General features: G+C 38.3%; 1 protein-coding gene across 1 annotated transcript in view; it reads left to right on the forward strand.

The window, feature by feature from the left end:
• Positions 1-27,730, forward strand: part of LOC137041072 (nesprin-1) — a 110,000-nt gene that overhangs the window by 79,432 nt on the left and 2,838 nt on the right. Inside the window, exons 77-97 of the mRNA XM_067417005.1 lie at positions 1,415-1,597; positions 1,686-1,799; positions 1,931-2,089; positions 2,416-2,559; positions 3,734-3,828; positions 4,919-5,150; positions 5,227-5,421; positions 8,579-8,704; positions 9,827-9,982; positions 13,043-13,204; positions 15,792-15,958; positions 21,191-21,353; positions 21,636-21,823; positions 22,586-22,736; positions 22,991-23,173; positions 23,276-23,413; positions 23,543-23,737; positions 23,968-24,193; positions 25,798-25,895; positions 26,155-26,281; positions 27,207-27,409. Coding sequence (XP_067273106.1) covers positions 1,415-1,597; positions 1,686-1,799; positions 1,931-2,089; positions 2,416-2,559; positions 3,734-3,828; positions 4,919-5,150; positions 5,227-5,421; positions 8,579-8,704; positions 9,827-9,982; positions 13,043-13,204; positions 15,792-15,958; positions 21,191-21,353; positions 21,636-21,823; positions 22,586-22,736; positions 22,991-23,173; positions 23,276-23,413; positions 23,543-23,737; positions 23,968-24,193; positions 25,798-25,895; positions 26,155-26,281; positions 27,207-27,409 — 3,405 coding nt within the window. The remainder of the gene's footprint in view (positions 1-1,414; positions 1,598-1,685; positions 1,800-1,930; positions 2,090-2,415; positions 2,560-3,733; positions 3,829-4,918; positions 5,151-5,226; positions 5,422-8,578; positions 8,705-9,826; positions 9,983-13,042; positions 13,205-15,791; positions 15,959-21,190; positions 21,354-21,635; positions 21,824-22,585; positions 22,737-22,990; positions 23,174-23,275; positions 23,414-23,542; positions 23,738-23,967; positions 24,194-25,797; positions 25,896-26,154; positions 26,282-27,206; positions 27,410-27,730) is intronic.

Here is a 27,730-nt window from a genome sequence, read left to right on the forward strand (position 1 = left end):
GTTGATTTGCTAAAATGCTAAATTTGGTATTACACCGGGGGCTGGAAATGAATAGGTTTGGAATTGGTGCTGTTAACACAATGCACAGGACAATGGTGATTCTGAAACTGAAAATACCAAATTATTTTAGACGAATGTGCTTGCACGCTGTCACTAGAACAATGTTATATGTTTTGTTGACTTGTGTACTTTCATTATCCCAAATGTTTTTAAGAATGTTTAAATCCAGAGAAATTCGAAATTTTAACCAGGACACGGACCGTATGCGTGGGTCACTTATCAATGACATCATAACTGTGTTACCCTTGATTTCATGGAAACACCAAAAACGCTTTAATATATTATGTGTTTTATTAGACAGGTGAGCAACTGTTTGGACACACTCATCGACAGAAAACTAATCCATGTTATATAGTTCAACACATTTAGTCTTATTGTTTAAAGGGTTAGTTCCCCCAAAAATTAAATTGATGTCATTAATGACTCACCCTAATGTCGTTCCACACTCGTAAGACCTCCGTTCATCTCTGGAACATAGTTTAAGATATTTTATATTTAGTCCAAGAGTGTATGCAAGTGTCCATGTCCAGAAATGTAATAAAAACATCATCAAAGTAGTCCATATGTGACATCAGTTAGTTAATTAGAATCTCTTGAGGCAACAAAAACTACGACTGTATTCAGCATTGTTTTCTCTTCCGCATTTGTTTTCAATCCTCAAATAAAGATTCAAACGGTCATGAATCAGCGGATTGGTTCATGATTCGGATCGCGTGTCAAACTGCTGAAATCATGTGACATTGGCGATCCGAATCATGAATCAATACGCTGTTTTATAACTGTTTGAATCTTTATTTGAGGATCGAAAATATACACTTGCATACGCTCTCGGACTAAATATAAAATATATTTAACTGTTACGAAGATGAACGGAGGTATGTGGAACGACATTAGGGTCATTAATGAAAAGGGTCATTACGGTCAAAAATTTCATTTTTGGGTGAACTAACCCTTTAAGTCTCCGTTTTCTTGATTTACAGTGCCTAATATCGATCTATGCTTACTGCAGATCTAGCTTACTGCAGTGTGCAACAAGTGTCTCATAGGAGTTGCCGGGTGAACTCACAGAGTAACATTACAACTTCCAATACACTGAAATGTATCCTAATATGATAAAACCGTTACTCCAGATGCGCATAGGCTGAAGAAGCGGAAATGCTCGTCTACGGCGTAATAAAAGCTCTGCAAAATCAAGGTGTCATCAAGCTACACCTTTGTTTAGAATAAGTGACCTCTAGTGGTGAAATTTGCACATTGTGGGAAAGAAACCTAATTTATGAGATTTCAAATTATGTCATGTCCTGTGAGGTTCTTCTATATGAATGCAGTATCTAAAGATAAATGTCTTTTACAGACTCTGGAGAAAGACATGACGGCCTTGCAAAGCAGTGTGGGAAAAGTCCTGGAAGCATCAAAGCTTCTCATTGGACAGATGAAACCCCAGTCAGCCTCACTAATTAAATCAGAAACCAGGTTGCTGTCACGTGACCATGTGCAGCTTGGCAAGGTGCTTTCTGAGATTGGGGCACAAGTTCAGGTGAGGGCAACAAGTTTAGCTTTTTTAAATAAATAAATACAACATTATGTAAAAGGAATCATGATGTTGTGCCGTCTTCGGCCCATAGGAGGAACTAGAGGAGCACTGGCGTTTCAGCAATGATTTGAAATCAATGGAACAACAGCTTCAAAACTTTGAAAGCATTTTGAGCTCCTCAACTATACGCATGGAAAGACTAAAGGTGAATATGTGACACTTCTTGAGGTTATTTGCATTGATTTTCTTTTCATCCTCCTCTGTGTTTTTTACAAACTAAAAGGTTAAAGTTTGATTTCATGTAAATGTTTTTTCTTTTTATTTCCTGTGTGAAAGATGGTTTTGTTAGATGTGAGTGGGCTGAACCCTAACCTCGCTGCTCTGAATCAAAAGAAACTCAGACTCTCATTAAGCTCTACAGAGGAGGAGAGGTTGCAAAATCTCAACACAGAGTGGGTTCAGGTCTTCTCTGAGGCTACAGACAGACACAGGCAAGTGAAACTTCACTACACTAATGTCAATCAGTTCTCAAAGGTTTTGGTTTAACCCTATATATTAAACATTTCTCTAGGCATCTATCCATGTGGGCTTGTTCATCTAAAATTGCAAATTGTCATTTATTCACCCTAAGGTTGTTTCAAACCTTTTGAAAAACCTCTCCTATTGTGTTCCATTGGGGACAAATTGTTTGGAATGACATGAGGGTGAAGTTTCATGTTTGCAAGCACTACTATTACTTTTTTCCCTATGCAAACGTTTTGCACCTAGCTGTAGCTAAACTGTCTTGGTGAATGCCATTCCACATCTCTGTCTGTAGGAAGATGTATGGAGAACTGCTGCATGCTCAGAAATTCCAACAGAAGTGCCAGAGCTGGATGGAGCTCCTAGACAAAATTGAGGCTGGTTTATCCAATCAGACGTCTGGAAACTATGCTACTGTAAGAGAGCAGCTAGCTGAGCATCAGGTAAAGCATGCAGTTAAATCCATTTAAAAATGATTATTTTCTAATATTCAGTTTCATAATGCTAATCCTGATGCTTTGCAGTGACCATCTAAACATGCACAACATATTCCATTTGATCCATATTCTGGTAGTCTTTTTATTTTGGAAAATTAAAAAAAACTAAATTTTTGAGTTTGGGGTCAGTGAGATATTTGAGGTCAGCAAGAACATTAGCATAAATTAGCTTTTTGGATGAAAGTAGAATATTTATTTATTTAAGGATGCATTAAATTGATTTAAAAAAAAAACCCTGAAACCCCAGCTTTTGTCGGTAGTGTATACTGTTTGAATATTCCTGTATGCATAGCAATTGGTTTTGTTTTTCTGCTGTTGCTTGACATCACCACCCCCCCCCCCCCCCACACACACACACACACACACAAAAGAAAATAATAATTATATCAAAGAATATACATTTCTATCAAACAATTTACAGAATAACTTTCATTTAGATGTATTCATATAAATTAATATTCCATTGCTGTGGACTTTCCGAATAAGGAGCTTACATTACATAATTTATGAAAGCATACGCTAAAGATTTGTAGAAACCAGAACATTTAAGATACTGTGTTCACTGCAAAAAAAATGCTTTTCTTACTTAGTATTTTTGTCTTGTTTCTAGTCCAAACATCTAAAAATTCTTAAAACAAGAAGTATTTACTAGACAAGCAAAAGTAATTGTCTTGTTTTGGGAAAAGAGAACTCAAAATTAAGAGTTTTTGCTTAAAATAAGATAAATAATCTGCCAGTGGGGTAAGAAAAATAATCTTAAAACAAGATTATTTTGCTTACCCCACTGGGAGATTATTTTTTCCCAAAAAATGACAATAATTTTTACTTGTCTAGGAAATGTTTCTTAATGTAATGTTAATATTTTGACTAGAAACAAGACAGAAATACAAAGTAAGTAAGTAAAATCATTTTCTGCAGTGTTTACATGACAGACATAATTAGAATTTGACTATATTCTGATTAATACTAGAATATTGTTAATCGATGGTCTTTGTTGTTGTTGTTGTTGCACTTTTTATTAAAATAAGAGCTGCAGGAACCATTTGTTATAGAGGAATGTGCAAGTTATTTTTTAAATGGTTGTACATTGCTTCTTATAAACTAGTAATATATTTCCTAGAGGCTGAAAGTGGAGGTCGCCATCAGCCAGCAGCTAGAGGATGCCATGATCAATGAGGCTTTACACTTCCTGGAGAGCAGTCAGAATGAGGACAGGTGAGCTTTTATAGCATTGGACTGAATAACTTATTCCCTAGAAAAAACTAAGAACCTCAGAATTTTCTTACTAACCTCCAGTGTGGGACTCTGCCATGGATAAGAAATCAAAGAATGTGGTGTAATAATTTGTTCTGAACCTGATCATCTGATGAGTAATTAAAGCCAAGGTTCTCCAACTGATTTTTTTCCATGCGCTCCAGCTGTGGCCATAACTCTTGGAGTTATGTGGTGTGGAAGAGCTCTTTGAGCTCAGCACTGGAACAAGTTGGCTCGCACTCAGGAAAGGAAACTGCATGTGCTACCAGCATGAAATAATATTTCTTTTTAGCCGATAAGTGCTTCTTCACATGAAACCCCATGCACACTTGAATTCAAGCTGTTTCTCTGGTCTGGTTTTCCATTGCAAGAACAAATGTCATGTAGAGAGCCACATAAATTTGGTTGGTTCGTTTTTCAGATCAGTGGCAAAGCTAATGGGCAGTGACATTGTTTTATATTTAGTTTTATGATATTAGCATCTCTATTATGTGTTGCTCCTCAGTTGTAACATTTATGGTCTCTTTTCAGATATGATCCTCCATTAAAACCATAGCTTTTAGTGTTAGTTCACCAGAAAATTACAATTATGTTGTCACTTTCTCACCTTCATGTTGTTCCAAACACACAAGACTTTCATTAATCTTCGAAGCACAATTTTTTTGATTTTTTTTTTTTTAATGAAACCTACAAATGAAAACCTTTTATGAAACCTACTATCCAACCTATGAAACATTCATGGTTCAAAATGTTCATAAAGCGACTGTGAAATGAATCACACAGTTCAATCCAAATCTAATGAAGAGACATGATTAAAGCAATGCCAATGTTTTGGGTGAATTCATTTTCAATGGAGCTACAGAAATTATAATATATTCAATTGTGTTTTGAGGATGACCAAAAGTCACATTTATTTGAAACCACATGAGGGTGAGGAGATGATTACAGAATATTTACGTGATCTAAACACGTAAGTCTAACCTATGATAACTTTCAGCCTGATTTACCTTTGGCAAATCTTGAAAATGTTGGCAAATTCCACTGTAAGCAGGAGTCATCTGATCTCGAGGTTCACCCAGCTAAAGGCACGTTGGCAGGGGACACAGCAGAGGGTCCAGCAGCATGGGAAATGTCTGGAGGGGCTTATGGGACATTGGCAACTCTATGAGGCAGGCTCGAGGAAACTTTTGAGATTAATTAGATACATAGAAGAACTTCTGCCTCCAGCAGGACTGGCACTATGCAGCTTACAGCAGCTGCAGTCCTCTATAAAGGACTTTGAGGTAAGATCATTTAGTGATAAGTATTTGTATTCTGTATATCATATACTGTATATCTTACATACTCTTTATCACACAGTGGACTGAGGAGCAACTACAGCTTCATGAAGAACTCTACAGCCAGACTGTGGAGGCAGGCAGACAGATCCTTCTCTCAACAGATGCACATACGCAGTCATGCCTACAGCCTGAACTGGATGCCCTCATGGAGACATGGGAGCAAAGCTGTGGCCTTGTGGGGAAAAGAAAAGTTCTTGTAGACACCATAACTCAAGTATGTGACCCAATTCTCACATCTCCCAGATTGTGTTTTATAGGGCTGTAATGGTACACGTACTCGTACCAAAGATTTTGGTGCGCAGGTCTCCAGACTGTGGGCAAATGGTCACATTTTGCAACCTGCATTTTTTCCTGCCAGTGTGACAATTTTGTCATCTTTTGATGATGCAACAACATTACTACACAACGCTGTGAGATCCAGTGAGAGCATTTGAATTATCTGCAGAATTAATAACATCGCTGTGAGCTCTAGTGAGAAGTGAGAAAACAAAAACCCAAATTACAATTTTTTCAAATTATCTTTCAAATTACGCCAAAAGCAAGTGAAGAGCACTTCTTTTATAATTACTGAAGCTGTCGGTTAGTTCAGTATGATACTATAGAAACGCTACCAAATCAGATGCTGGTGCCACCATCTGTAGAACTTAGTGGCACTGGTGTTACTCCTCTTAAATGTTCTCAAACGCACGTGTACCGAATGAATATAGCGTTGTTTAAACCTGTGGAACTTATCTGTGTGCCACAGTCCCCACGGGGAAATAAAACGTTTTTTTTTTATTTTTTTTTATCTTATTTGGCTCAACCAGGCATTGTTCGGCGGAGCTAATGTGAATAGCACTTGCCAACAAGGCACCCTATTTGCACTTGGTGTAAAAAGACACTCTGTAAAAACTTTTATATGTTGTTTTATCAAATTTAAGGTCATAAAAAGTCGGAGATATCTTAAATGGTATTAGAAAAGTCTTAATTTTTTTTAAGTCTATAATTTTAAGAAGTCATAATTTTGGGGACGGAAAACCAGGAGTCGCAAAACGGCTTAATGTGATGATAAAACTGGTGGAGATTTATTTAAATTAAAAATGAATTAAATAAATGTATTTTTACATACTAAAAACGTATCAAAACCAAGGTATATACCGAACTATCATTTTTGTGTACCATTACACCCCTAGTGTCTTAACTAGCAAACTAGCTTTAATGTACTAGCAGAAAATTTCCATTGACAAAGAATTTCCACACTGACAGACAAATTCACAATATCGGTACCAAGGATTTACAATTACAGTATGTAGGGAAAAATATTTTTTAACTGTATTGTAATTTATATTTTCAATTTATCATGCATGTCTTTATTTTATTTTTGTTGTTTTGATTGTTGATTTCATAATCTTTTTTTGTACGTCTTTTTGGTGAAGAGGAAACTGCTTGAATGTTTTTGCATAGATGGCATTAGAATGTCAAACAATAATTAGCTTGCTAATTAAAACATATGATATAAACATAACACAGACTTAGACCAATCTTATTAGTGCTGACACTATAGACAGAGCAAACTTATCATGGGGGTCTTAGCCACAGTTGACCTACATACCCTACTGAGCGTTTCACTAATAAAGTGCTTCATTTTGAGGATGAGAGATCAGCCGTAATCTCGCCATAATCCATAAAAGAGGCAGCTGGGCCATATCACACAGAACGTGAGATTCTCTAAAAAACACAGCTACTAAGCCACTGTGCAGTTCAGTGTCTACATGGATCATCTGTCATTGTTCACAGACCTGAGGCAGAGCTAGATGTGGGAACAATGCTTGGAAAAAGTGCTATTAAATATAACCGTTTTCTAGTATATTCTACTTGATTTTCAAAACCACAATAATGGAGGATCCTGAAAGCTTCAGAACAAAATACAGTACATTGCAGTTACAGTTCTACAAATAGCATATGTGGACTGTTGATTACAGGTGAGCATGCAGAGGACTCTAATCCTTTTTTGTGTATTGACATCCTGGAGAACTTGGGCCATATCTAAAGAAATAACTTTGACAATCCCCTTATGTAAATTAGTTTACAGTGTTCATCGGAAGCAGTGGGGCTTACTGTCACCCTTAACTTGAGGCTGACCCCCTGTACTGTTAGACATTATGTAATCACAGTCACACCCACTCATAACCAGCTCTGATTGGCTCATCTATTTTAGAAAGATGACATCATTGTGTTGACTACCAAAAGTGAGGGGGGTTTAGAGAGTGATGTGGGTAGAAGTGTGTTTATGTGTGCATGTGCTCACAATAGGCGGGGGGATGGTGAGTCCCCATGTGGAAAGGAAATCCCTCTTCACTTATCTGAGATCTGATACAAGATAAAACACTGACAGACACCAAACAAGCATGTCAGTGGCTCTCATAATCAACATGGTTAAACAGTTAAAGGAATGTTCCCAGATCAACATATGAAATGAGATCAGAATATTAAATTGACATGTCGCACATACTGTTGGTAAAGCTAAGTGCCTCTATTATGCTATTTTAAAGGCTCCTAATTTTATTTTGGAGGCCTCCTACAACAGGTTTACATGCATCAAAGGTCAATAAAGAGTTACATTATGAGATTTTAGAAATGCAATTCCTCATCATCAGCATTAACAAGTGTATGTCCATCAACAGACCCATGAGTATATTTCTGATTTATTGTGGCGCATGTACGGGAACTGTATCAATAACAGCACATATGCTAGCCGAGCACTAACATGAATGACTGATGTAACATTTTGCAAAACAAATCTTGCTCTATCCTTTATCTTTACTCAAAGTAGTAAGAGCGACAGACAATCTTCATTGATGGATACAGTTTTAGGGGATAGTGGCCCACGGCTGCTTAGCAGAGGTATTACAGCAAGAGTCAAAAATACAGTCAGGGGCAGCTGGTCCAAATAAGCTCGGTACTGACCAATTTTTCAAGAGCAAGTGTTTTGCGAATCCTGCGTTGAACTGAGATTTGAGAAGCAGTCGTCAGTAAAATGATGTTTAAGGGCGGATCAAGTTGTTCACGGGCGGACAATGTGCAACATAGGTGGACATCATGCAAATGTATTTTCTAGTGACGTAGAACCGTAACACAGCGGGATTCCAATTACAATTAACTTTCTTTCTTTTGGAAGACAAGAACTTTTTTTAATGTGTACTTTTGACTTTGCAACTTTGCAGAACATTTACATTCACAAACAGCATTAAAGAGAATATTCGAAAAACTGTAATAGTGGCACTCGTATTGTACAGATTGAATAGAACCTGGAAGATTCCTTTAAATCTAAAACAATATGATTTTGTACCCATTTTCTGCAGTAATTAAGAGATTTTGCTGTTTCTTTGCAGAACTGGAAGCTCTGTGAAACAGGACTGGTTGATTGTGCTCTCAAACTGGATGAGATAAAAGCAAGTTTAAAGAGCCCACTGCCAGAGAAGCTAGAAGATCTAAAGACACATGAGCAGCTCACTAAGGTAATGCATGCATCTGACAATGATAACAGTCAACTCCTAAACATTTAGGGATTTAGGAAGTTTGACCATATTAGTTACGACAAACAAAGAAATATTTAACAGTTTCATATTTCAAATATAGGTTGTTTGTGATGGTATTGTACTAAAAAGATGCTCAGATGTTCATCATCGGATCATCTCAAGTCATGCTGAAGAGCATGATCATCTAGTTTTACATAAATGTATAAAGTTAATAAAGCAAAAGAGGGACCAACCAAACACTAAGACATTCTGAAAATCATGTACATTGTTGTTTTGGGGTTTGTAATATTTTTAAATGTTTCTTGTGCAACTAAGTAGTGGATATTTTAATAAACATCTTGCTTTCACAAATTGCTATGTAATATAAAAGGCAAAATAGAAGCATTTCATTAGGATTCTCAGACTTTTGGATCCTACTTTATAGCGATAAGTCCGCTAACATTAAAGGCACAGGCCTCTAAATTGCTTATGTTTATTTTTTGGCAACTCCTTTAAGCATGCAGATCACTCTAAGCTTTGGAAAACTGCAGCATGAATTGTGCCAGTGCCAAGTTTTTACGCTTCTGCATGGGGATTGAGTTGTCAATTGGCAGAGATGGTTTACATTTCCTACTTGGCTTTAATGACTATAAGTGCTTTAATCTGTCAACTGAATTTTCCTGCATTGTAATGTACTCTATTCAGTCTATATCCAAGGTCTTTGGTAAAGAAAAACAAACAAACACCTGTTGATATAATCATGTTGCTTTAGAAATGTTTTAATAAGCATCTGCTGAGACTGATTTGATTTCTTGTTGATTAAGCTCTGATGAGGAATTCTCTTTTAATGGAGGTGGGTGAAACTGACAAACAAAGGAAATAATAGTGTCCTTAACTTGTTTGGCCTTTACCCCATCACCCCTTTTCACGCTGTTATGGGTGCTCTGCCCTCCCCCCACTCTCCCTCCCACCGCCTCGTCCCCTCCCCCGTCCCATCCAGTGGGCCTTAATCCCGTGCGCTAATGACAGGGACAGAGAGAGAGAGAGAGAGGGAGAGTGTGGACTAGGGTTAGCGTGCGGCAGAGGAAGGGAGTTTAACTTGTTGGCCGCCGTGTTATGCAGGAAACCGAGGACTCGCTGCAGATTTGGGCTGGAGGACTGAAAGAGCTGAGCACCATGAAGGCAGATGTGTCCCAGTACGTGCTGCCTGGGGACACCGCGCTTTTACAGGGACAGGTGGAAGAGCTTCATAGTCAATGGGAAGAACTGTGCTTGAAGGTGAGTGTTTGTGTTTGAGAAGAGAGAAAGAGTGTGTGAGATTAGTAGGAGGGAAAGAGAAGCTGTTGTCCAGGCAGCATTGAAAGGCACACAATGATTCACCCCTGGAAGTGGGGGGAACTTCACAGTGCCGCATGGCATAGAAAAAGAGAGGGAAAATAAGAATGTACAATGATTGATCTAGATTTATATTCATGATAACCGTTGTCTCCTCAGAAGGTGCCACAGGATGTCCAGAACACATAAATGTTTCTGACATGAATAATAGTACAACACAAAATGTCTCAATGTCAAACTTGTTTTATTTACTTACCCACATGTTGGTCAAAAACTGCAGTGAGACATATTAGGAAAAATGTCGAATCATATGCTCTTTTCCATGCAATCTCAAATGGGAATGTAAGCCCATTCAAGCTATAAAATCAGCATAAAAGTATCATGAAAGTCGTTTATACTGTAAGACTCATGCACTATATCAGTATCAGAAGACTTGAAATTAGGGCTTGACATTAGCTTTTTGCCTCACCAGCCACTGTGGCTAGTGGTTTTCCAAAGTTACAGCCGCTCAGCTTTTTCACTGGCCAAAGTTTTGAATTTAATATCATAGAGGGAAAAACTGCCATATTGATATTTTTTAATATATTTTTATAATTTGGCAGCTTGTGTATCAGCTCAATCTTTTTTTAAAGATTTTGTTCATCCACACCCCCAAGCTTCACAGTCCTATAGCTCGTCCTGGGGTGACATTTCATTCAGTAACATTTTGATTTAAATGCTGCTTAATGTTGGTGATTGCTTAATTTTACATATGCTTCTGTTTGCATATGAGATCACTTGTTTCTGCATCATCTTCTCCTGTGTTTTGATCAGGAAATTCAGTAGTTTTAAAAAAAAAGATGCGTAATAGCACCGTATAACATTGAAAACACGGAAAGCTAGAAATTTCTGTCAATGGCGGGGAAAGAGTTTGCTTCTGTCACTCTAGACCTGATGCGTGATCCTTAGTTGGGTGTGAGCACACAATCTGTGGGAATGAGTCAAATTGTGTGCAGTAATAACGCGCAATCCCATGACGAAATTCAAGTCCTTCAAGCACAGCTGGTATTGTGAATCTATTCTGTATTAGAAGCGTTTCAGATATTTCAGCATTGATACATATTGATAAATTTATATTTTTGACTAAAATGTATAGACCTATATGATATATAATTTTTAACCAGCCAAGGTGACTAGTAGAAGTGACTCTGTTACACTCCACTGCTGTAATCCACCCGGGTTGGTGGGTGTTAATATTAAGCTCTTCTTGGAATTATCTTCATCCATTGGGATGTCCAGTTGGATCATGAAGACATTAAGTGTTGAACTCATAAACAAACCCTTCAGACCAAATCAGCTTTGTGAACTGAATCAATCAGTACACCATTTTTCTGTGTGAATAATGCCATAAATGAATACCTTTTACTCAAACAAAGCTATCATATGACTTCAGAAGACTTGAAATATAGCACATGAGTCACATGGACCAGTTTTTTGCAGCTTGACAGCTCCAGTCCTCCTTCAATCTCATTTATATTGAAATATTATTAGAATAGTTCTCAAAAACTGACATTTTCTGCTCTACTGGAGAACAAAAGTCATTTGGGTTTGGTAAATGAGTTTTCGATTCTGGGTGACTGATCCCTTTAATATTATTATATTTAACTATAATTACATTCATTTTTCTCTCGTAGTTATTATGGTTATATTCTAATGCACACGTCAATACACATTACTTAAGTAGCTCAATTTAGATTTTTTTTTTTTCCAGGCTGAGTGAGGACTTTTCTTTCCTCCAGATTATCTGTCTTGCGCAGGTGTCCAGCCTGCCGTTATAAAGTAAAGTAGCTGAATGGCCTGCTGACGTTTGAATGGAGTTGCTCTTGTAACTGTAAACAGCCTGAGCAATTAAAAACAGAAAGGCCACATTTAGGACAGATCATTGCATGGCCTATATCCAACCCTTGGACTTCTCACCACATTACGCAGGGAGCCTTGTTTAATGAGCCGTTTTTCAATTCATGGACTTGCTGTTGTGAGTTTTCAGTCGTGCTTTTTTAAAAATCTGGCTGGAAGCCAGGACCGAGCCAATGAGGTCAGTCTACGTGTGCGTTAGTGTCTGCTGCCAACAGGTTGCAGGTGGAATCATTCCCTGGAATGAATGACAGATGGCAAAGCTAGGCCATGCTTTGTTTTTCTGGAAGGAGGTCTTTTATTTGTCGTTGCATATGTTTGCAGTAAGTCGCTTAGGATTGTGAGCTCAAAGACATGCATAAATAATGTGTTTGACAACAAGTAGTAGTCAAATGAACTTCTGTCCTTATGCTTTCTTTTAACTGAATGATTCATATTTGCATATAGAAGGATATCAGTTCAATGACATTTATGGATCAAGGAAAATGCATAGCCTTCACTGACAAATGTAGCATGGACAATGCTTTCGTTCTTTTTAAAAGGCTGCTTGTAAGCCATGGCAATCTAGGAGTGACACAAGTAAAAAAGGAACCACAAAGCACTGCCCTTGTCCCCTAGTGTGTCTTGGTGTTAGTACATACTAATAGACTAGCCTCTTACTGACAGAAAGCAGTAAAAGCTAGCAGGCCTTTGCTGTACTCTTTGCCTAACAGTCCTGTAATCAATCTCACAGCATGAGAAGAGCATTTTTTGTTAAAAGCCTTTCAGCTGGACGGCTTTTATAGAATATATTAATAGTTGTAACCTTACACTTTTGTACATAGTTGTTTTGAAGTCTTTACTCATGTGTGAATTAGGGCAGTGAGCCGTTCTGTCAGCTCGAGAGCACATTACAAAATTCAATGAGGACAGAGTGCAAGTTCTTCTGTACTTTCTCTAGCACCTAAGAGTGGGCCATGTGTTCTCAAAGATGTTTTGTTTCAAAGCTAAATAAAGTGTCGTCATTAACAGTTTAGAAATCCAGTACTTTCAAACATTTCTTTACTTGCTGTCAGAAAATGGCTTTATTTTTGTCATGCTGAAGCATTTTAACTTTCCTCTTCTGTGTAGGTTTCACTACGCAAACAGGAAATAGCTGACCGCCTGAATGCCTGGATCATCTTCAATGATAAAAACAAGGAGCTCTGTGATTGGTTGACACAGATGGAGAAAAAAGTGGCACACAGGGGTGAAAACCTTAGTATTGAGGAAATGGTGGAGAAACTTAAAAAGGTAGAGTTTGATTTCCTGTGTCTTTGCTTTAACCTTAAAGGGATAAGTTTTAAGGCATTATTTACTCAACACCATTTGGTTCTAAAATCAAAAAGATTTTTGAAATGTTTTTATTTTAAGTCTCCTATGCTCACCCAGGCTGCATTTGTTTTTTTTAAATACTGTAAATTCTTCTTCTTCTTCTTCTTCTTCTTCTTCTTCTTCTTCTTCTTCTTCTTCTTCTTCTTCATCTTCATCTTCATCTTCATCTTCATCTTCATCTTCATCTTCATCTTCATCTTCATCTTCATCTTCATCTTCATCTTCATCTTCATCTTCTTCATCTTCATCTTTATCTTTATCTTTATCTTCATCATCATTATAGAGCTATTAGTGTAATTGGCAAAGTCTTTATCCCAGTCCTTAGTGTCACATGATCCTTCAGAAATAATTATAATATGCTAATTTTCTGCTCAAGAAAAATATTATTATCAATGTTGAAACCGGTGTGGAGACGTGATGCATTTTTCCAGGATTCTTTGATGGATAGAAAGTTCTAAAGAACAGCATTTATTTGAAGTATAAATCTTTTGTAATGCAATGCATCCTTGCTGAATAAAAGTTTTAAATTTGTAAAAAAAAAACACACACACAAAAACAATCTTGCTGTCCTAAACTTTTGTCGTTTTTCGTGTAACACAAAAGTTGAAAAGTGCCATTTTCTATAATATTCTGAACACTTAATTCTGTATTAAGAAAATCAATGAGAGAGCATTTTGCATTTGTATTTTTTTGAAACGTTAAAGCTCCAGAGCCCAGTTATTGTAATTGCATCGAAAGGGGGTGAACAAGACATAATTTCGACTTTTGTGTTCAGCAGAAATAAATAGTTTTACGGGTTTGGAACAAGGGGGAATACGTTTTAGTTTTTGTGTGAACTAGCCCGTGAAATCAATCATTATGTAATTGCTATGTGTCAATATATAAAATTGCGTGACTCTTTGTTTTTGTGGTTATATAACCTCTGGCTGAAACATGGATCTTGTTTCTATGTGCCTTTGTCATGGTGAGTTCCTGTTGTACATTTGTAAGGAGCTTAAGTAGGTCAGTAATATGGTATTATATGGTATATGCTATTTAGAGTATCTATGAAGGATTAAAACGTTCTCAAATGAACAGCACGCTTAAGTGTTCCCAAGGGAGGCCCCACCGATTTGACATTTCCCAGTGGCTGTTTTATCCACTCACATACTGAAGCATTTGTTCATTTTCACTGAAATATGTTACAAATGTACATTATTTAAAAAACACTAAAGATTATCTCTAATCTAGCTTACTGCATGTACTACAAAATTGAGGGCACCGCATAACTGTTGGTTCATTTGTTTACCTCTTTGTTCATACACAACAATGGCCTTATATGTGCAGTTTCTCTCTCACCATCAAACAGTGCAACGCCAAGCACTCGGCAGTCATTAGCGCATAGTTTACCGTTGAGGTTTTCAGAAAGGTGGCTATTGTCTCTTTTTAGTGCCGTTACTGATGATGTATTTTGTAATAGTGAGATTTTTTTTATTGTTATTTTTAATGGTTTTATATTTTCTGCCGTGATATAAAGTCATAATTTTGGGTTATAAAGTCAGAATTACCTCTTTTTTATTTTGTGGTGGTAACAAGCTTCGTTAAAAATATATATCTATGAAGTTTTTATACATTTTATTTCCTTTTTAGTTGTTTTAGTACATCAAGTTGAACTAGATAAAAATGAAAAATATTTTTCAAATATATATTTTTATGGTTTAAGATAAAAAAAAAAAAGCTACATGTACAGATTTTCATGTATTAATCTTTTTTTATTCCCAATGTGTGAACAGCAACACTTAAAAAAACAAGACCTTTCTCGACTTCCTAGGTGTTCTATGAAAGTCTGTATACTGATTTGGATGTGGAGGTTTTTTCTGAGAAAATCAAAAGGATTTGACATTTTTTTTGTGCTCCTGCTCTTCCGTACTATGATACATGAAACAAATCCTAATACAATGCTCAGGATAATGCCGAAATTACTATTCTGTAATGTCAATGAGTCATGCGAAGAGATTAATTCAAACTAGTCTCACATAGCCGGATGTACATCAAATGATCAGTATTTCAGGGGATTGAATCACATTGAGTCTTATAAAAGCACAAGTGATAAGTTGCTGGCTGCAGTTCACTTAAGGGCCACCAGTGTCGCTAATAACAAGGTTTTCTGAATTCTACGTATAGCCTCTTGAATTATTATTATTTATTTATTTTAAATTGTTAACTATAATAACTGGGGATGACAATCAGACACCTGCACATCAAAGTGAGCCAGGCCAGACTTCACAAAACACATGCACCCTTAAAAGCAGCATAGAAAGGGAAAAGGATTTGGGCGGCTGAGGGGTCAGATTGAATATTGCTCCTCTCTTTTAAAGAGGTCCCATGCTGAGAGAGGGAATATAGTTTTGACAGCTGTCAGACCCATCCAGAGACAAAGTGCAGTTAGTCTGGGTTTTTTGGGATGGATGCGTTATTGACTAAAGCACATGGGAAGCTACTGTTCATTGTGCACCTCTCACTTCAGGACTGCATGGAGGAGATTAACCTCTTCAGCGAGAACAAGAGCCACCTCAAGCAGCTGGGCGAGCAGCTCCTATTGGCCAGCGACAAGGCTAAGGAGGCAGAGATCCACGGGGCCTTGCACGATGTCAACGACCGCTGGCAGCAGCTGTTCGACCACATTGAGACCAGGTGAGAAAGAAACAAATGAGCCACCCTGACCTGTGTTGAAAAAATGGTTTGTGGAGTAATTGCTATTTTTGCTTTCATTTCGGCCTGGTGTTTGCTATTGCTCCATTGATTAATGGCTGGCCATTGCATCTTGCAGTGATCAATGCTCTTAGTTTGAAAGCCTTTCATATCTGGTTTCCATTCAAGGATTGATTCATTCCTTTGCTCATTTGTGCATTAATTCTTCATTTAGACCTGTTGGTGATAACAAAACTGTTGATTACACATTTACATTCATGTTTGAGGTAGTTAACAGAAGCTTTTATCCAGGCTTTTATCCAGTACTTAAACTTTTGTGATCAACATAACTGTTTCTTGTGAAAATACAGACATCTAATTGTGCATGAACATCTACTGTTGTTAGAAGGGGAGATGCATAATCTGAAAAGCCTTTTATTTTAGTTTTCTTATGTTTTTTTAAGGCTGTCAATCGATAAAAATATGTAATCGTGATTAATCCCATGATTATAATGAGCTAACTCACGATTAATCGCACATTTTATCAGTTCTAAATGTACCTTAAATTAATGTTTCATGTTTTTAATACTCAAATCAACATGGGTATGAACAAATATGCATGCTTTATGCAAATGTACATTTATTATTAGCGCAACCATACTCGGAGCATAAAGACTAGACATGTATCAAAGGTCACAGATGTTTCCCAGAGAGCCTGTTCATGTCTCTTAAGCCTAAGCTTAAAAATTCAGAATAAGCAGTGATTAATAATAAATAAAGGGTGTTTTTACACTGGCAGTTTAGTTCAGAACAGGGCACAATTTGTTTTAAAAATTGGTAATGTGAAAGCTGTCATGCGGACCTGTGAGCGCACCAGTACCACAGATTATACCTGGAGGAGGTTGTAACGAGTAGGAATATAGTGTGGCCCCTTTAAGGGCCGCGCACTAGCTATTGAACTGATGTTATTTTGTGTGTGTGCGCCTCGAGCACTCCCATGTGTGTGGATTATTTACTCTTTTCTGTTGCTCACATTTAGTTATTTTGTTTTATTTAGTAACGCTGTGGACAGAATGGAGTTTGTGATGCACTCTTGTGAGAGTTTCGCAGGGAATGAAATGTGCAATGTTTAATGTAAATCGCCTCTGTGTTTGCATTAACTCCAGTTAAGTGAGCTATTCCCTATTATTTTCATCCGGACACAACACGTTACAGTCTATGGTTACGGCTGTGCCGCGATCAATGTAAACAGTGAGAGAAACACAGACTCGGGAGCACTCTTGTTCAGAAAAGTAACCTGCGTATTCGTTTTAGCCGATTGTAATGTATTTAGTTCAATAAAACACATGTACTGTAAATGTTGATGGTGTTAATGATTTACCGCAGACATGAGCCAGAGTGAGCTTGCAGTGTATTCACGCATCGCGCTCGGACTGCAGAGAATGTGCTCAGTGAAAAAACACACTTTTCTTTTGACCTGGAGTCTAATAAAAGTTAAACAGAAAATATGGTAGCTTACTTAGGCTATAACTGCACTTGCTTCAGAGTAATCTTATTGTTAAAACTTTTCTTTCCCTATTTCTGTTTGCTGCTGCTTCCTTTACGTCTACGGCTTATCTCAATTTCTCCAACTACGGGCTAGGCCACAGATCAAACAGAAAATGCAGGTTGCGTTAATCTTAATAGTATTAGTGCCGTTAAAATGAATTTGCGTTATTTTTGACAGCCCTAGTTTTTTTCTGTACAAGGTCTTTGTCAATAAGCTTAACAAATAGTAGAGCTTCCAAATTCAGGAAGTATATATTTATAAAATATATTATATTATGCTATCATATTAATATTATTATTATTAATACAAATACTGCTCAGTGTTAGTAAGAAAAACTAAACAAAAGTGAATTTGAAATAAAGCGGAAATAACAACAAAAATAGATCAGTGTAAAGCCCTGCATTTATGCCCAAGCCCGACGGGCCCCGACTTTTTTACGGCCCTAGGGCCGGGCTTCGGGCCAATTTTCACGTCATACCTAAAACGCGGGCTGGGCTTCGGGCCTTTTTTTAGGCTTCTCCTACGTTTTATATTTATTTTATCAAATAAAAGGAACAATGAGATGTTCTGCGCTGGTGGAAACAACATGAGACCATAATAGTTAACGCGACTGTCAAGATGGCTCGCACAGTGTTCAGAGCATAGGTTCAGAGTCCGTGCCAGCAGCAGCGGCGCGCGTTTCTTCAGCGCAGCTGCTAGAGTTAAGGCCGGAGACACACTGCAAGCGTGGTGTGAGCGTGGCGTTTCTGTTGCGTGTCATCCGCGGGGCGTCTGCTGCTATTAATAAACAGGGAAGCCCTATACTTCATGTTAAATATAAATATATTGCCTATTGATACAGCAAAGACAACGTCGGCAGTAGCCGGCCCATACCATAGGCTATCCATGGTATTGACGGCAAAAGGCTACAGAATATTTCGTTCTGTATTGACTGGTTTAATATTTCAAAATCGATAATTATGTTGTTTTTTATTATTACAATTAGGCTAGACCTATATCTGCATTTATGTTAACCTACAGACTTTCAAACATGAAATTATGTTGTAGTCAGATAGATATGATGGTGCTGCAACACGCATCGCAGCAAATGACTAATGCAAGGCAACGCAAATGGCCGTAAATGAAATTTAAAATAAGTCTTAGATGCTCAAAAACACAATCATCTTCAATAAAAATGAATGAGACTAAATGATCTTACCAGTGCGCTTAGGTCGCGCTCTCTTATGTGGTCTTTGAATTTGAAATAAGCTGCTGAATAAAATGCATCTTGAATCTTTTGCTTCCGTTGCTGTAAACTCCGTTAAATGAGCATATACCACGGGAATTGAAGATCGGATTTATATTCATTTGTGTAGGTGTAAGGTAAGCTATAAGACAACCTGCATGTTCTTTTTTTTCTTTTTTTCTTTTTTTTTTTAGATTGTTTAGCTCCGTTTGCGAGAGCCGCGAGCAGAATCAGCCTGCCTCAGCTCGTCAAAAATGCCTTTTAGGCTACTGAAGGTAATAGTTGGCGAAATTAACTAACATTGTGATGCTCGAAGTGTATATGGATTATTCAAATTATATCTATGGATTTTATTATAGGCAAGACAAGTCAAGAGTTGATTTGAGAGACTAAATCGATTAAATATGCGGTTAACTCACTGTCGGCCGCTGGTCACTTAAAAAAATTAAAACTTTAATTTAACAATCAAAAAAATTCTCTAAACATTTTTCTAAATTAACTTAATAAAGAAACAAAACGAAATATGACTACTTTGATATCAAAAACAAAACAGAACTATTTTAATGGCTGCAACAATGTAAAAAAAAAAAAAACACGGGCTCCAGTCGGACTCGGGCCGAGAATTTTGATAAGCTGTCGGACACGGGCCGGGCTAGGGCCTCAGCGTAGATTTGAGGCCTGTGCAGGGCTCTAGATCAGTGTAAATGTAAATGTAGATACATTTTGAAATGTTGCCTCAGCTACTGACTGAAATTAAATAAATTTAAGTTGGAATATTCTGCACACTTAAAAATCTTGGTGTTGGGAATATATATATATATATTCCCTATCAATAATCTCCGGGATCATTAATTTACACACAATGCCAGATAGAACACTCAAGATTCGCACATACATTTTTACTATCCAAAGGGGGGAAAAGGTTGGTATGTTGTATATTATATACATGTATGTATGCATGTATGTATGTTACATTGGTCACAAATAACCCATAACCCAATAATTTGTGCATTTTTACAGGACAAGTAAAAACTAGTCTCTCTTGGGCCAATAGAAAAAAGAACCCTGATATATTGAATGGTTTTATGTGAAGACTGTTTTAAGTTCACTTAAATTAAAAGTTATATATTTTTAAATCTAATACATGTTAAAATGTATAGCTTTCATTTACACTGTAATGCTGAATGTCTGTCATTAATTAATAAAATTGAGAGAAAAAAATATATTTCATAGAGATCTCACTAGCAGTATTGATATCTGTTATACTGGTTTTCTTCCAATGTCTATATTAATGTGGATATTGTGAAATTATTACACTAAAAAAATATGAAAATCTTTAATATTAGGTGAAAATAAGTACAGAAAACAGCGTGATTTAATTAGTTAGTACCTTCATCATTTGATATGATCTTCAGTGCTGTGGATAGTTAGCACAGTTGGCACATATGCTCTCGTAATCGTTCCCTAGAAATGGCAACTGACTGGAATGAAATAAAATTAAGTTTGAGTATTCTGGCCACTCAGAAATCTCGGGTAATGAGCAAGCCGACAGTGCTGCCAAAGAAGCATTAAATTGGCCCTTTGTACATACCGAGTGTATGAATCATGTGGTGGTCCTAAGCAAGCAAGCAAACAATTTGAGAGCTATCCGTTCTTGTCTGTGACGTCAACAAACTCTCATGTTTTTGGTCAGTCTTGCGGTGTGACGTGCTCTGAAGAAGCCAGATGGTGCTTATACAGGAAAGAAGGGGGAATTAACGTAGCCCTCAATAGTGTCGTTTGCTTCAGCTTTGCCATATGGCCTGTTCAGGCTTCTGTAGTCTGTCCTAGTCCCACTGTTTAGCTCGAATTGGGTGGAGGGGATGGTGGGGGCAGTGGTCTGTCACCTCATATTAGCTCTTATGAACAGGATCACAATGGGGCTAGCAGGACAGTATGTACTCAGGCACGCTATAATTACAGCCGGCCATCTGCAGGTATGGCTGTTCAGACAGTTTGAGAGGCCAAGCGGTCACTCGAACAACGCAACCAGAAGCTTCACACTGTCACACTTAAATGGTTCGATCTAATCCCTATGGGGCAAACAGCCTTTGTCTGTGTTTCAGTGTGATCTGACCTGGGTTTATCAGACCTGTTTTGCGCCAAGTGTAGCGTGCTGAACTTTGACATGATTTTATTACTGGGTTCCTGCCAAACTAAACTCAGATACCGAAGAAAACTTATTTGATTGATTTATAAAAGGTTTAGTACTTTTCTTAATAAAACAATATTGCGCACAAAAGTTTCTTTTCACAGAAAATACTTTTAGTTTTATCTATTGAAGAGATTATGTAGGAATTTTCAGCAAAAAGGTCATGTTCATTTATGGTATTACAGCTTTTTCCAAAATGATCACGGATTCTGAATTCTCTCATTTAAATGGTTTTGTGTTTGGATTTCTCTCTATCTCTCTCTTTTTCAGGGTGAAAAAGCTGACAGAGACCCTGGTGACAGTACAGCAGTTGGATAAGAACATGAATAACCTTCGCTCTTGGCTGACTCGCATTGAGGCTGATCTGGCCAAACCCATTCACTACAGTATCTGCCATAGAGATGAGATCCACAAGAGACTGGCAGAGCAACAGGTCAGCAAATCAAGGGTTTTTAAAAATGATATAATTCAATATCTTATTTAAATATTCTGAAACAATACACTGTATATTTCCATGAGTAAGAGATTAAGATTTGTTTTGCAGTGCAGACCTCAATACAACACTTAGAAACAACTAGTAATAACTATCAACGCTTGTTTTCAGATAATATTGAATTGTGAATTTTGTCTTGTGGGACTGGCGTATTTTAATGTATTACTTTTTATATTAAATGTGTAAAAAGGTGAACATTTGTGCATTTGTTTGCGTGTGTAGGACCTGCAGCGTGACATTGAGCAGCACACTGAGAGGGTGGCGTCTGTGCTCACCCTGTGTGACGTGCTTCTGCACGATGAGGATGCCTGCAGCAGCGACGGAGAGAATGACTCCATCCAGCACACCACCCAGCGCTTGGACCAGCGCTGGAGGAATATCTGCTCCATGTCTCTGGAAAGGAGGCTGAGGTATGGCCAACTCAACACACCGTCACATAAAGTAAAATTTAGTATATATATAAACACTTTAGTAAACCAGACACTAACATGTGCCATGATGAAGAGATAATCAATGTTATTCACTGTCAGTGGTCATAATGCTATGCCTAATTGGTGTATACCAATTATGTGAGCAGTAAGTGAGCATTTTATCCTCAAAGTTGATGTGTTAGAAGCAGGAAAAATTGGCAAATGTAGGGATTTAAGCGAGTTAGACAATCCCAAATAATGGCTGGTCGACTGGGTCAGAGCATCTCCAGAACTGCAGCTCTTGTGGGGTGTTCCCGGTCCGCAGTGGTCAGTATCTATCAAAAGTTGTCCAAGAACGGAACAGTGTTGAACCAGCGACAGGATTATGGGTGGCCAAGGCTCATTGATGCACGTGGGGAGCGAAGGCTGGCCCATGCGGTCCGATCGTACAGATGAGCTACTGTAGCTCAAACTGCTCAAGAAGTTAATACTGGTTCTGTTTGAAAGCTGTCAGAATACACAGAACATAACAGTTAGTTGCGTATGGGGGCAACCAGTGTGCCCATGCTGGCCCTTGTCCACCGGGGAAAGAGGTAACAGTGGGCTTGTAAGCATCAGAACTGGACCACGGAGCAATGGAAGACAGTGGCCTGGTCTGATGAATCATGTTCTCTTTTACACCATGTGGATATATTATTTTGCTATGTTTTACATAAATATAAATGTATTATAAAAGACTATATGTTTCATGACTTTTTGCAGGATTGAGGAGACATGGAGACTGTGGTGTAAATTTCAGGAGGATTATTCATTGTTCGAGGACTGGCTGAATGTAGCCGAGCGCTCCGCAGCTGAACCCAATTCATCAGACGTCCTGTACACTGATGCCAAAGAGGAACTGCTGAAATATGAGGTTTGATTCCAACAACATGCCTTTACTAAGAGCCTTTGAATAGTTGTGCTACAGGACATTCAATGTTTAACCCTGCTGTTTTAGGAACACAATGTGGGAATGTCAGATTTCTCAAACAATCATGTATTTAATATCAGCAGTTTTTCATTTACTGAATGTTTAGTCATTTAAGATCATATTTTGAAATGTTTCTAATGTTAAAAACATATTTGTTAGTTTTAGTGGTCATAGTAGTGTTTGGTTTCTCGATTTAGGTTTTCCAAAGGCAGGTACACGAGAGCCTCGCCCAGATGGAGATCATTAATAACCAGTACAGACGACTGGCGCGGGAGAACCGCACCGATGCTGCCAGCAGTCTCAGGGCCATGGTGCATCAGGGGAACCAGCGCTGGGACGCGCTCCAGAGGAGAGTGGCTGCAATACTGCGCAGACTCAGGGTGAGGACACTGACACACTTTTTATCTTATCTGTGTGTTTATATTCACCCGAGTGCCCATAACAAACCGCTCCCAAACCTTTCTTTCTTTCTTTCTCTTTAGCATTTTACAAGCCAGAGAGAGGAGTTTGAGGGAACCCGCGAGAGCCTTCTTGTCTGGCTGACTGAGATTGACCTCCAGCTGACCAACATAGAGCACTTCTCAGAGATCCATCTTCAAGACAAAATGAAACAGCTGAAGGTGGTTAATCAAGTGTTTCATTTAAATGCAGTCCTTTAATCAGTCCATACATGAAAACAAATGAATAAATGATAACAAAATGTACATTTTAGGTGAATTAAATGTAACTTTTTAAATTTCCATCTTCAGAGTTTTAAGAAGGAGATCACTCTGAACACCAATAAGATTGATGCTCTGATCGTGTTTGGGGAGGGTCTGATTCAGAGGAGCTCTCCTGTAGATGCCGTTGTGATAGAAGATGAGTTAGAGGAACTGCACACGTACTGTCAAGAAGTGTTTGGCAGAGTGGCCCGATTCCACCAACGCCTCACCAGCCTCCGCCTGGTATGATACACATTTTAAAAAATTCTCTCATATATAATATACAGTAGCCCTTTATGTATTTTGATATTTTGAGCCCTTTTGGAGCCTATCAAAAGTTTACTTAAAGTTAAAGTTTAAGTAAAAAGGTTTAGCAGCAACATGTTTCAATCAAGTTTGATGCAGCCTTGGTTAGAGTCTTCTTTTGAAAATGTATGATTGATAGTGGTTTTTTGTCTCTGAATGCACTGCAGGAGCAGCCAGATATCTCTGATGGCGAGCGGTCCAGAGAGAAGCAGAGCACCCCTGCCTCCAGCCAACCCTCCATGTGCTTGTTATCGCCGCCTCAGGAGCGCTCGGGCCGCGAAACCCCCGTCAGCGTGGATTCCATTCCTCTAGAGTGGGACCACACAGGGGATGTTGGCGGATCTTCTTCACATGATGAGGAAGAGGATGCTGCATTCTTCTCTGCACTGTCAGGTAAATACGTATGGAAGTATTTTGATTGCCAGGCAAAATTTGCCTAATCCAGTGTTTAGTTAGTCCTTAGAAGGGCTTATTATTTTGACTTGTTGACACAGCATTGTTTCCTTATGATTGATAAAAATTTGTACACCAGCAAATTACACAAAAAAGACACCAGCCAATCAAATGCAACTGACATCTTTTGCCCGTTTTATGTTCATTGGCTGATACATACTGCTGCTTTAGCCATTACTTTTTTCTTACTCCATATTTAGAGGTCACAGAAATCCCAGAATTCTCATCCGAGTTGACAAAGAAGTATTTTGGGGAGCCTTTAGGTAGGCTTCCATGTCCCTTTACATGTACTTGGCTTCAGTTGTGGTTGAGAGCAAAATCTTATTGCCTTTTTTGGTGCATTCACATCTGTCCAGTCCCACACCTCCCTGCTTCTCATTCCCTCCCTCCATCCTGTCCTGTTCCCACACCACTGTCGATACGCTTATGGATAGACTAGGTTTGCTGGATCATCAAAGGCCTGGTATTTTTTTCCCCCCCTTCAGTGCAGAACTTTCTCTCTCTTAAATCAAAAGATGCAAGTGTCCTCCCCTCCCCTCACCCTGCTCTGCTATGTGCTCTTATCATGAAAGACTTGGGCCTGTGATTAGGTTCTGTTGGTTGAGAGCTGGGCATGTCCAGACCTCAGGGAGTTGAAGAGAGGGTTGCGTCCCCTCTGCTCATCACAGCCCAGTGCACCTGCTCACCCCCCTCCGCAGTTTTCATGCTCATGCAAAAAGATAATAACGCTCATTTATCTAAACTGCACACTCTTGAAGCTTTGCTCATTACTGGAGAAGTGTACAGGATGTACCAGTGTGTCATTATGTGAAACATGTTTGTTTGAGGCTTTTGCTTTTAAATGGGTTGTACTTTTATCATGAAATCTACTTATAATTGTTTTTTTAAAGGAATAGTTCATTCAAAAAGGAGAATTACCTTATTATTTACTCGCCCTCAAGCCATTCTAGATGACTTTCTTCTTTTAGATGAATTTTAATCAGACTCAGTAATATAATAAATGTCCTGGATAATCCAAGCATTACAATGCAATAAATGCCAGCCCAAAAAGTGCATACATCCATCATAAAAGTTCTCCACGCGGCTTCAGGGGGTTAATAAAGGTCTTCAGAAATGAATTGATGGGTTTGTGTAAGAAAAATATCCATGTTTAAAACTATAAAGTTAAATATCTAGCTTCCATGCACCTTATCCAACTTCAACTTATGCATAAAATGTTTAAACGCTTACCGACGTCATTAATCATCCCAGATTTTCAATGTCACACTGGAGACTACAGCAATGATGCTAAAAATAATTGTTTCGCCATCACAAATATAAATTACATTTTAAAATATAAAACGGTTATAAATGTATATACAGCCTGTATATAAAACATTAAAAATTCTTACCGACCACAATCTTTTGAATAACTGTGTACCTTATGATTTCAGTTCAATTCCATATTTTTGAATTCAGATCATTTGTATTTTACAGCCCAAATGAAATGTCTGTGCAGAACATTGAGTTAAATATCTCTCTCTCCCTCTCTCACACACTCGCAGGACAGAACTGGCACTTTCAAAACATGCCTGAAAGGAAATCCTTCCAGCTGGACGACTCCTCACCTGCACACACAAGCACTCCTTTTAAACAAGGCTACGTAAGTATATACACTTTCCTTTTCAACCCAGAACTTTCATAATCACATCATTTGCAAGTTGTCCTCTTCCTCATGCACTTTGTTAGCATAAATGTGGAATCTATCAGCGCAAAGAGCGATTGTACAGTAGATTATTCATAGTTCTCAGACACGTTTTGGAGTACAAAATGTCCATAGACCTGCAGCAAAGGCCTGTCTGTTTTCCGTCAACTTTCCCTGCTAAACATAGGCATATGTGTGACGTGTCTGCACTCTACAGGTCCAGCTGATGTCTGAGTGCAGCGGCAGCATTGAGAGTGTGAAGAGGGTTTCTATGATCCTGGATGATGAAGAACAGCAGGAAGAACAAGGCCTCACTGACCTCAGCACTGCAGACAAACAGTCAGGTACAGACACAGAGGAACATGAGGATGTCTGTCTAGTTCTTGTCTTGTTATCGTCTAGTGAGTCATGTCAAATTCTTCACAAATAGTTGGGAAAAAGCACTGATGCATGATCACGTACAGGGGACTTGTTATTATTATTTTTAGATGAGTATAAAAGCATGTTTATCAAAAATAGGCATAATTACAGCATCGTGTCCTCGTGGATGGATAGTTGGGTAGACAAGTTGGATGAGTGAGTAGGTGTATAAGCAACATTGAAGGATCGATGGATTAGTAAATATGTCTGGGTGGATAAATTAAATGGGTGGGTAGATAAAATCAAGAGATAGTTAGTTAGATAGATGGGTGTTTAGATGATGGATAGACAAATGAAATAATTGTTAAGTAGATTGATGTATAGACAGAGGTAATAGTTGGATGGATGGATGGATGGATTAATGAATGAGGGGAAAGAGGTTGAGTGAATCAACAAATTGATGGATGGATGGATGGATGAATGAGGGGGAAAATAAAATGAGTGGATCAACAAATTTATGGATGAATTGATGGTTACCTGGATGGATGGATGGATGGATGGATGGGTGGATAAGGGGAAAAATAAGATGGATGGATGGATGGATGGATGAGGGGAAAGATAAAATGGGTGGATGGATGAGTGGATAGGTGAGTAAACAAGATGGATGGGTGTATGAGGGGAAAGATAATATGAGTGGATGGATGGATGGATGGATGAGGGGAAAGATAAGATGATTGGGTCAACAAATTTATGTATGAATTGAGGGATAGCCCGATGGATGGATGGATGGATAGAAAGATAGGTTGAATGGATCAACAAATGTATGGATGGGTGGATGGATGAGTGGATAGATGGTTAGATGAATGAAACAAATGGATGGAATACAGCAGTGTCCTCTTTTGTCCGCAGGAGTGATCGAGCGCTGGGAGCTGCTGCAGGCTCAAGCTGTGAGTAAGAAACAGTGCTCCACCAGAGACCCCCAACAGCTGACCTCTGACCTCCAGCACATCACTTCCTGGCTGGACCGTGTCACCCCTGAGCTGGATAGACTACAGAAACCCGAGACATCCGCCAGTGTCAAGGTCTTAGAAGAGAGGGTCAAACAGCTTAAAGTGAGCGTCACTGCGTCCAATCACACGATCATCATTACAAATACACCTTCACTGATGTTCTCAATACAGCTCATATTACTGATGCTGATCCGGAGATTATTCATAGTGTTCACGTTACTCACTCGGAGACCTGAGGGGCAAAACAATCCATAGAACTGTAATAAACCATGAATATTAAGATCACCTCTCAAAAGAAAAAAACAAAGATATGTGAACAAACTGCAAGTTCTGGACACTAGCTGTCCATGAACAGCTCTTGTCACAGTATATCTATATACATTCTGAAACTCTGAGAAACGTTTAACGTGGCTTATGTATTAA

The sequence above is a fragment of the Pseudorasbora parva genome, chromosome 15 (genome assembly GCF_024679245.1).
Source record: "Pseudorasbora parva isolate DD20220531a chromosome 15, ASM2467924v1, whole genome shotgun sequence".
NCBI classification, from domain to species: domain Eukaryota; kingdom Metazoa; phylum Chordata; class Actinopteri; order Cypriniformes; family Gobionidae; genus Pseudorasbora; species Pseudorasbora parva.